Source organism: Condylura cristata, unplaced genomic scaffold (genome assembly GCF_000260355.1).
Source record: "Condylura cristata isolate star-nosed mole 26May11 unplaced genomic scaffold, ConCri1.0 scaffold00003, whole genome shotgun sequence".
Classification (NCBI taxonomy): domain Eukaryota; kingdom Metazoa; phylum Chordata; class Mammalia; order Eulipotyphla; family Talpidae; genus Condylura; species Condylura cristata.
In genome coordinates, this window is record NW_004567104.1 from 20882505 (window position 1) to 20893481 (window position 10977).

The window sequence follows — 10977 nt, forward strand, 5'->3', positions numbered from 1 at the left end:
GCCAAAAGTCTGGCTAAGGTCGGTAACAAAATTGAGAAATTTTTTAAAATAAAGCCAAGCACAAGCTATGCCCCTCATCTTCTCCACCATCCCAAAAGGCAAATTACAGAAATGCCAATAGAAAGCTCCTAGAGTATAGGAAAGACCATAATAATAGGGCCACAGAATTTCACCAAGTCTCTGCCCCATATCTGACAGACTCTCTCCTGTGTTAGTGCGGGAAGATGAGAAGGGAAGGAAGTGTGGGGGATTTGATTTCAGGACCTTCTTTACTGTAACGTTGGAAGTGAACAAGCAGAGCTCAGTCCTCATGACAGTCGTCCCTGTCACGGAATGGGACTCGGAAGGGTCCCTGGGATGATGAAGATCCCTGTTCCTCGGATCTCAGCCTTCAGGGTGGCAGCAGGTCATGGTGGTTTTCTCATGTGGAAACCTGAGGTGCTGGTTAAGAGGTCTGTGGCTCCTGAGAGTGCTGGTTTGTCGTCTCCCTTCCAGCGGATGTAATTACAGCTCTCACTTGCACCACGTCTGTGAGTCACTGAGCTTTGAAATGTGCTGGTGCGCAGTGTCAGCCTGCTGTCCCTCTCCCTGGGGCTCTCCGAGACTGCCAGGACCTCATTTTCCACCAGATTTACTTTAATGCTGAGTGTTACAAGGTCATTTCCAGGGCTGTCACTGTTACTTCCTCTAATGTTCAGCTGCAGTTTAATTTTCAGCTCTTATCACTGGACTTCATTACATAGGAAGAAAGAAATTTGCTCCAGCAGATAGTATCAAATGCATTTTTCCTCTTCTTCCAATTGGAAAATCACTCCTAATCAATTCTCTGGTGATGTGCTTGATGGTCTGCGAATACTGGGAAGGGAGTTTTATTGTGCTCAAATTTTGTTGCTCCCACTTTTATTTTGTGCATGACACTGATTTGTCAAATCAGTTTCTTTGTACGGCATCTTAGACTGAATCTATTATTTCTCTCCAGGGCTATCATGGGTCTTTGTGACAGTGTCTCTGATTGGTTGCCCTAGTTTGCTTCTGATTGAACAATAAAACCATGATTAGCTTCAGTCAACATCACTATCATCCTCGAAGCATCCATGCCCCAAATGCCTGTTCTCTCACGGTGCCCACATCTCACCCGCACACATATAGGTAGAGTGTGCTAAGGTAGCGTTGCCCTTTGATAAATGAGAACACAGACACAGGCTGGCAGTGTCACCTGTACAGGTGACACTGGGAGCCACAACAGGATTGGAGATCAAGCTCTGACCTCAGTTCTCCCTTCTGGGCCCTCTCCCAGGAGTATAGATAACACAGTCACAGTAACCGCTGCCTTTCATCGAACGTCACAGAGGCAATGGCCCCTACTTATGTCTGATGCTCACAGTTCTGCAAAATAGGGTTTTACAGATAAAGAAACTGACTCTGGGAGAAGCTACATAAGTTCAAAGCTAGTTGTCATAGAATCCAGATGGAACCCAAGTCTGTCAGAAGCCACGCGCTGTATTCTTGCTGCATTGTAGAGGGTTTACAGAAGGCCCAGTGAATATGGGAGAAAGAGAAATCTGCTTGTTCACCCTCATGTTTTCATCCTCTCGGTCAGCAGATATTTCTCAGTTGCTCTGTGCCAAGCAAAGCACTGCATACCAGGAGGCAGGACAGAAAGCCTCTCCTCAGAGAGCTCCCATTTCCTGAAGATTTCCCTCTCGAGCCCCCCCCCCCCCCTTAGCCCTCTCCTGCAGCTGTTTCTTTGCAAGTTTTGTCTACACTGTGCTCTGACGCCCTCTTTCTTTTGATCTCATCGGCTGCCTCAGGACAAGTTGCGCACAGCAGCATCCCAGCTAGACTGGCTCTGTGCGCAGTGCCTAGGAGTTCAGTTAATGGCACTGAAGGAGAACATAAGAGTCCCGAGCAGTCATTGTGTCCTTTACCTGCATTACTTTCTTAATCTTCTAGTCACTTATGTAACACAGCTATTGTCATAGCTGTATCACCAAACACCAAGAACCACATCTAGCACAGAGAAAGCAGGTTCCTTGCCTGTGATCATGGTGCTAGTGACTTGTGAAGCCAGGGCTTGGGCTCAGGCAGCCGGCCACGGGAGCCCGGTCTTCCCACCAGCCTGGCAGTGTTGGGGCCCTTGGGAAGTATGCCCTGCCCCTCCTGCAGGCTCGGTCACACCGAACAAAGGGCTCTATATCCACAACCAGGGCAACAACAGAAAGAGGCCAGTAACCACAGGTTCTACCCATTTAGTAAATCTTCTTTCCTTCTTAAAAGAAGTTGATATTTAAGTCTTCTGACATTTAAAAAAAAAATCCTGTCCCCAGAATAAATAAAGCAGAATAGATATTTTCAGTGAGAGGGAGAATGTGCCAGAAAGCACAAAGAATCTTTACAAAGTCCAAGATGTTGAAAATAGGCAAATGCCAGTGATTTCACACATGACAGAGTGTTTTGAGCATTTGTTGGGTGGAGAGCATTGGGAATAGGAGGATGAGTAAGATACAGTCAAGTTGTGGGTGGTCTAAGGGGGGATATTACACCAGTGAGTGCAGCAGGATGTGTGGACACGCCACGGGGAAGCCGAGCTGTGGAGGACAGGGCACTCGGAGAGGGCGGGCAGCAGAGGGCCCAGCTGAGGCTTTCACGACATACTGTGTGTAGCAGTGGAATCTGCACCAAAAATGCACTTTCAGGTTGTGATAGTTTATTATAAGTAATGTGAGCATATTTCGAACAAGGCCTGCCCTGGCATTAGACCTCACTAACCTCTCAAACTTCACTTATCATGCTGGAGAAGGTGAGATCTTTGTGGGGTGGGGGCTTTAATATTCCAGAAGCCATAAGATTAAATTCCTCTTTGATTTTATTCACTGTTGTACCGAGGACCTAATCTAGTAGGAAAGGCTCTAGAAATACGGGTTGAGCCACCCATCTGGATCCGGTTCCTGAGGCGTGGAGGTAGCAGCCAGGAGCCTGAAGAGGCAGGCGGAATCCAGCTAAATGGTCACCTGTCGACAAGCTGCCTTCCCATTCCTCCCCTCAGTCATACCTCACCCCACTTTTCATGCCTGAAGAACCAGAAAAGAGTCCAGAAATCCTTACTTCAGTGATTTACTAGTCATTCCTGAATGTTTGCTTCTTAAAAATACGGTTATCAAGCAAGGGCTTTAAGACCAGGGAAGCCTCCAGGGTTCCTAGCACATCTGCAAGGAGCTTTCCACCTCACAGGACAGCCAGGCCCAGCCACACGGGGGGCATCTCTGTCCTGTCCTGCAGGGACTTTGCTTCTGGAGGGCTCTGGGTAGTCCAGCTCCTTAGTTGTCTGTGGCTGCCCAGTGTGGTGCTGTGTGTTAAAAGGGTCCTGTCACTTCAGTACTTTACACATACTCTCAAGTTCTGAAGGGTGTCTTGTCTGGAAAACCTCTTGGTTTCTCCAAAGAGAGTATAGGCCTAGGGGAGGAACAAGATCATGACAGGCCACCCTTGCACACTCATCTGGGGGTCACAGGGTCTTAAGCCAGGGGCTTGCTTGTGTGTGTGCACACGCCTACCTCTCTGCTTTCCCAGCAGAGAGACCAGGTTAGAAACCCTGGTTATGATCCTTAATGGGCTGTAAATTTTTATTCACTTTGGGCCATTATAATTTCTGGTCCTTACACAGTCCTGTTTATTTGGTAAGATAATTGTAGGGCTTGCAATTCTGTAAGAATCAAAATAAGAAAGGCTGATTGTTTGGTTGATTGGCACAGTTGAGTAAGGAAAAGGTAAAAGACCCATAATCTGAGTGTCTTGCTACCACTAGAACCCCATGAGGACAGAAGTCTGCAGAGTCTCATTTCCCACCGCAGGTCTGCAAACCAGAATGGGCATTTAGCAAGGCTCGCAGAGGTTCTGATGCATATTAAAATTTGAGACTTGTTGGATCAGAAAACATGGGTTAGACCATCATTTGAGTCTTCTCTTTCTGACGCAGTGAGCAAGCTCCCGGGGGCTGTACCATTTATTCTGCATTAGAATAGACTCCTGCTGTGTAGTGTTTCCTGGGGAAGGGTGGGATGAAAGAATGATTCTATTTTTAACTGTAGCATGTTCTACTTAGGATCTTTCATGACCTTCACTTTCCCAGAGTGATTTGAGTTGGTCTCCAAAACGCTTCCAAGAGGATGGAATAAATGAGGAAATGTAGATTTTTAAAAACCGTTATGTCTGGAAAGTTATATCAGATATGGTTATAATAACTCATAAATAATTTCCACCAAGTCCTGTGCAGTTGCATGTTTTACATAAGGCACCATTTACCTCTGAGTTCTCTAGTGATACAATGTGAAACAGAAAACATAGTAATAAGTCTCCAGTGCCCAACACAGCTTTTCTCAGCACAGCCTCGTAAGTGGCCTCTGCCGTTTGCATTTTATAGCAAGTACTACAGTATATTGCATGAGAATTTTTCTGTCTTCAAGACAGAGGTTTTATAAAAGTACCTCTGTGAGGTGAAATCTTTTCTTGCTGCTGCAGCCTTTACACTTTGTCTTTAATTAACCTGACTTACACCCCCGACGCCCAGGGCACTGTACCTGGTGGGTCCCTGACTGGTTTCTGTTTGGGCCCTCAGTACTCGACCCATCACAGAAATACCAGACTGTGAGCAAAGGTGAGATTGGGAGGCTGCTTCCTCCATATGGACTGTGGAGGTGACGGGCCCCAAAGCTAGGGTTTGAATCCCAGTAAACGGCATGTACCACCCATGCCCGTAACCCCTGCTTCCCAGTTCATGCCAGTAGAAGGAGAAGCATCAGGAACACCAGGTGGTGTAACCACATCTCCCTTGTTAGGTCTCTTTTGTCTGCTTTTTGCTCGATTTGAGCTGGATTTATAGTATTTCTCAGACCTGCAGATCATGTTCGGCTTGGAACTCGTCTGCTTAACTATCCATCAGAAAGCACGACACTCCACACACTTTCTTGTCAAGGATGTGATCATTTTCCCTGCCAAATTAAGGAAAAAAGACTTTAAGCGTCAAGACAAATTTACAGTATCACAGGGGAAAAGGAGGCCCCCTGTTCCTGACAGACCGGAGTCTGTGAGAGTGGCAGTGGCACCACGGGGGCATCCTCCTCTCTTGCTGGCTTCTGTTTGGCTCACACTGCCCTGCTCGGGATTCCCAACCATCTGTCCTCATCCTCAGCCACCCACGTCACCGAGAGAGGCAGGAAGGATAAAGCAACGGGGCCCTGGGCTGGTCTCTGATGCCCAGACAGTATTTGGGGCACCACCACGGGGTGCCAGAGCCTGTGAGAGGTGAGCCCCCCTCTCCCTGCTGCCACCGTCTGGGGCTTAAAGCAGATCCTTCCCACCGACAGTAGATGACGCTTTGAATTAACTTCACCCTAAGGTAACGTGATTTATTTCAAGTGCAGTGGTCATTTCCATTTCTAGGTTCTTAGTTGGGTCTTTCCCCCTGAGGGTAGTAAAATTTTTTGAGAAAAATCAGCAGTCTTCCCTGGAAGAAATTAAATTTACACAACCAGATTTTAGTGTATAATTTATAAGATTTCAATATAATTTATACAGTACTTTATAAATTATAGTTCAGATCCTTCCTTGGGAAAGAACTTGGACATGACAGTACTTTTCTCATAGAGCAGTTTTGAGGCTTTGAGATCATCGTGGAAAGTACTAACACAGACTATTTAGCTCCATGTGCACTAGCTAGTCTTAGTGGTATTATTTGCTCCAGACTCCCCTGCTCCTGCACTGTTGCTGTCAGCTCCAGCTTTCCAGACACGTTTGGTTTTATCACTATTTGATGGCTGTTGCTGAAAAGACTTAACTTGTAACAGAACTTGCCTTCAGACCACTCTGTAGCTCCCTTCAATCCCACAACCCCCGCTCAGCCCACAGAAAAATCAGCACCATCCCCTCGTCCTTCAAACCCTCCTCAGACGTATTGGTTTGTCTCTAATGATCCTTTCATTTATACCAAGAGGATTCATAATAGAAACAGAACAAAGATAGAATTTTACTGGTATTATATATAAACATGGAAGCATTATAGTAATCAAAGCCAGCAAGTGGAAGACACTTTGAATGCAAGTCTCATATAATGTAAGATTTAGTAAACTCCCTAGCAAAGCATCTTCCTCTCACAGATGAGTCATCTGGGGCTCGGGAAATAACTTGCTTAAGGTCACATAGAAGGTTCTGGTCAGAACCAGTATCTGTCACCTCTGAACCCAACAAAGCCTAAGGGTTTGTCTAAGGCTGCCTCCCCCGGCTCTCTCCCCTAGGGTCTTCTTTCTTCTCTCTGGGTTCTAACTGAATCAGCTGCACTGAGATAGCCTCAGTATTGGCAAACACCACCATAGGATTAGACTGAGACTGAGCAAAGCGGGCTGTTCTAGAAGTGAGATTTCACTTGCTCCAAAAAGCAATAGACCAACCTGCCATTCATGGTGGCCACTGGCTGTCTGAGTTGGGGAAGTGACATGACTTTTCACCAGTAATGCACACCCCGACACACACTCACAAGGAGGGGGTGTCTGTGGAATGCACGACTGGGTGTGGCTTGGTTGCTCTACATGTCAGGATCTCAAAGAGGGAGACCAAAGGTCCTCCACAGAGGTCACCTGGGACTGGCACCAGGGGACTTTAGAAACAAGCCGTTTCTAGTAATGTCCAGTAAGATGTCTCACTGGTTGCTGGTAGCAAGGTTTTTCTTCAGAGGAATGAAGGCAGCACCGTGTCCTGTTTCACTGTTGGCCGAGTTCAGAGGCTGCTATGGCTGTTAGTAACCTCAGTTTTTCATTTCTCAGGCAACCTCAGAACCCGTCCTGGATCCACAGCAAATTCAAGCGTTTGATCAGCTTTGCCGTCTCTACCGAGGAAGTTCCAGGGTAATGTTTGCTTAGTTGTTTAAGTTTGTATTTTCCCCATTTATTGTATTGTTATGGAAACACAGTGTCCTCAGAGCCTCTCTCCAGCCCCCTCTCCGCCAGGAAAGCCTCGGTGTCTCTGTGATGACCACGTGGAACTTTGCCCCAGGGGCTACTCAGAATTGTGTAAAATGTGCAGAGGAAGGGGAAGACATCTGTCCCTACCTTCCAGAGGCTGTGAGGACAAGGGTTGTCTGTGTGCTGCCTCCAGAGGAAGCAAGCATATACCTAATCCCTCATCCAGAGACCTTTGTTTTATTGATGACTGACAAATGCCCTAAGTCCTAGACCCTGAGCCACAGCTCCATTGGTTGGTTGTTTTTTGTTTTTGTTGTTGTTGTTGTTGTTGTTGTTTGTTTTCCATTCATTTTGACCATGAAAGATGCCAAAATATATTATTGCCTTTACCAATACCACATGTGAATACAGGTGGTCCAGGGCCCCTTCCATGAGCCTGTGTCCAGGTTTATGTTATGGCTCTGCCATCCTTCATAAGTGGATTATACTCACATGGTTCAACATGGTTGCCCCCACGCCAGCCATCACATCTACATTCTGGCTAGCAAGATGTAGGGGAAAGTTCCTAGAAGTTTTATATATTCCTCTTATCTCCATTGCCCTGGCTTAGATTCATGACCACGCCGACATAGGTAAGTGGTTTTAGGCCAAGAAGCCATGGACTGAAACTAGAACTGTAGAAAAGGGGAAGGCGACCAGAAGTCACGCCACAGCAGCAGGCTGGGTGCCCCGGTCACTGCAAAGTGGGCTTCTCCTCTTCGGCCTCACCTAGTGCCAGGTGAGGCACCTTGCCGATACATCACCCAGAGCAGACCCCTAGCTGAGCCACCTCGCCCACTCTCTAGGGAGCTCAGCAGCCCCTCCAGAGCTCCTCCCCTCCCCTCCAGACTGTCAGGCGTGCACTGCAGTTGTGTCCCTTCCCCACGCTGCTGCCTGAAGGTTCTTTCCAAACCCAAGTGTCAGATCCCTTTGCTTAAACATTTTCCTGGGTTTCCATCACTGAAGGCGCAGCCCCAAGTCTGCCCCACGTCACTCTAAATTTCAGCCAGCCCAGACATGTTCCCTGGGCTTATCTCAAGCTTGCACAGCTTGCTCCTGTGCTCAGCTTGTGGGCCGGCTCCCTTCTGCCAGTTCCCATTCTTAGGCACACACTTGCTAGGTTGCTTGGCAGCCCAGAGGGAAAATGCCCTTCCCTGTTTGCTGTCTTCCCAGTCCCAGCCAAGCCCCGCCCAGAAGCTGGGTTTCTAGGCCTTCTTCTAGGGAAGTTCTGCTGCTTAACACTCTTGAGCTGGTGTTCAGAGCTCATTGATTTCCAGATCACTCGTTACAGAAGTAGAACACAAAAAGATCTCTTTTTCTGGGAAATAGCAAGTCTTCTCCGTGGCTAGTCATTCTGCCTCACAGTATCTGAATATGAAAGAACTCTGAGTTTCCGTAGCCCCTGTTGCCTATGGCCTGTGATAGCCTCACTGAAAGCTGCACAAGCTGAAGGGCTGCTGAGGGGGTGGCAAAAGACAGGCGGTGCGCAGGGAGGCTGTAGCAGACCAGGGTGTAAGCTGCTTAACGCAAGGGCTCAGGGCCGGCCCAGGCCAGCTGCCTGCTGCATGGCCTCGGGCAGCCATTGGCCGTGGAGCCCCCAGCGCGCTGGGCATCGTGAGCTGGAAACAGTCACATCTGCACCTGCCCTGTGAGGTTATTCTAGATTAACTGCCACTTTGAAGTTAAGGGCCTTCAGGTGTCTCCCCATTCATTACAGCCACTGGCAGTGAGTTTTCAAATGGACATGCTGAGTTTATGCCATGACGCCTGGGTGAGGAGAGAACCTTCGGCCAGAGAAAAACTATTGGCTTGTCTGAAAAGTCATGATGCATTTTTGCATAGAGAAAATATGTCATGAATTTTCCAGCAACGCAGTAGAAGGCTGAATGCCTGTGAGGCTGGGTGGGAGAACAGGTGACAGCAGGAAGCCTCGGGAAGGCAGGGCTGTAGGGCCACCTGGACTGAGTGTGAACCCCGGCTACCACTCAGCACCCGGTGACCCTGGGCAAGGAACGGAACTTCTCAGGGCTCTGACTGCTTATGCAGAGGGTGGCTGTGGAGGGTTAGAAGTAACACACGTACAGGGCCTACCATTGTGCCTGCTACCCAGAGGGACTCGCTAGTTACTGAGGCTGTTGGGGGTGCCCCAGGGTTATGGCCTAGAGCCAAGCAGCCTGCTTATTACCCTGTGACATTGAGATCTAGTTCCTGATAGCATCCTTCACCCCAGGAGAAGGACCTTGGAAGGAAGCCATCTCCTCTGTGGCCATCAAGAGCATTTTGAGGGCCAGGCTGTTGCAGGACACCTCTTTGAAGTCAGAGGCTGGCCCCTCTGGTCTCCCAAGGGGCGGGCATTGGCTTTTCCTCCTGCCTCCCCCTTGGCAGACCTTCCAGAACTAAGCAGAAGGAAGGTGTCACTCTAAGGAAACCGAGAGCAGGGAGGACTTGTTTAGAGGAGAAGGTGGAGTTCACATTGGCAGCTGAGCATCCATTTCTCACTCTTCAGGTATAAAGGAGAGGGGGAGGGCCATTTGCCCGGAGAAGGAGCAGAGAGAAGGGGGGAGAAAGGTGCAGCAGGGTGGTGCCCTCCAGCTGGAGAAGGCACGGGCAGGCCAGTGCCGGGCCGGGCAGCTTTCCGTGGCCAGAGCAGCACAGTGTGCTCGATGCTCGGAGCACACGCCCACCTGGTTACTGCAGGAGGAAATCCAGGCCCTGGAAGGTAAAGTGGGCTCGCCCAAAGCCACGTGGCTCATTCTTGAGATATGGGCCCTGGCTCCAGACCCAGTTCTCATGCTCCTCCTTGGAGTGCTGTGCTGGTTCTATATTCCAGGAGGGGAACTCGGGATTCTCCATGTCAGGTTCATGCCCTTCCCGAACCGCCCCCACTTTCTCTCCCACTTACAGTCTGCTTGATTGTGTCCCCTCTTTTGCAGCTGGCTCTCCTTACAGAACTGTCCCAGAATCGCAGCAGCGACAGCTACAGGCCGTTCAGTGGCTCCCAGAGTGGCCCTGCTTTCAACAGCATCTTCCAGAATGAGAACTTCCAGCTGCAGCTCATACCCCCACCTGTGACTGAGGACTGACGCCCCTGGAGCCTGGTCCTGTGTACCAGAGTCTATCCCACCGCAACATGGGGTACCCTCCCAGCTGGCATGTCCCTGCTGTCCCCCACTGAGCAGAGGTTCCAAGGCCTTCCGTGCTCACGGCTGTCTCCAACCACCATCCCCCTGTCTCCTCCATGATGTAACCTGTCACTAGACTGCTTGGTTTGGTTTTGCTTATTAAGCAAAGGAATATCATGCACCTCGTCCAGCTTTTTAAAAAAATACATTTTGCCTATTGGGACTTTTTCCCAAAGCCTGGAGAACAAGTGGAGGTCACACAGAGGCGCTGCGGCCCTGTCCTGCTCTGCCCCTCCGGCTGGGGGAGGGAGCGACTCCCCTTCCGCGGAGCAGTGGACCAGGCCGCAGTGCACAGAAATGGCCTTGGGGGTGAAAGACCTGTGGGGTGGCTGCTCCCTTTTGCTGTTGTGTCCCCTTTCTCACAATAAATACCCCCTTACGCTCTGCAGACCTGATGGCCGGCTCCTAGTCCACCATGTCATCACACCGTCCACACATTTCGAGGCCTAGCGGCAGCGGCTCACTTTCACTAGCTCAGAGAAGGGTGCTGAGCGTGGCCACCGCCTTTCCTCAGCTGCGCAGTGCCCAGGTGTCTGTGACAGGGGCTGGGTGCCAGAGCGGGAGGTTCACGGGGTGGCCTTTGGCTTTGAACTCTGAGCCGGCAAGCCCAAGGGGTCCCCACACCAGGGCCCCTCACGTGCTGAGCCGTTTCATCAGTCATGCAGGAGCCTTCAGGCCCCAGGCCTTATGCTCAGGAACAGCTGCACCCGCTAAAAGCATCTATGTTAACTTCTAGTAGGAAATAGACCCGGTTCCTGCAGCTGACGAGCTGTGATCCTGAGCAAGATGCTTCTCTTATCTCA

At 49.6% G+C, this 10977-nt stretch overlaps 1 protein-coding gene across 1 annotated transcript in view; it reads left to right on the forward strand.

Annotated features, from left to right (window-relative positions):
- VPS8 (vacuolar protein sorting 8 homolog (S. cerevisiae)) overlaps window positions 1-10569 on the forward strand; it is a 188565-nt gene extending 177996 nt beyond the window's left edge. The window contains exons 43-44 of the mRNA XM_012730291.1: window positions 6816-6896; window positions 9926-10569. Coding sequence (XP_012585745.1) covers window positions 6816-6896; window positions 9926-10075 — 231 coding nt within the window. The 3' untranslated portion in view covers window positions 10076-10569. The remainder of the gene's footprint in view (window positions 1-6815; window positions 6897-9925) is intronic.
- The last annotated feature ends 408 nt before the right edge of the window (window positions 10570-10977 follow it).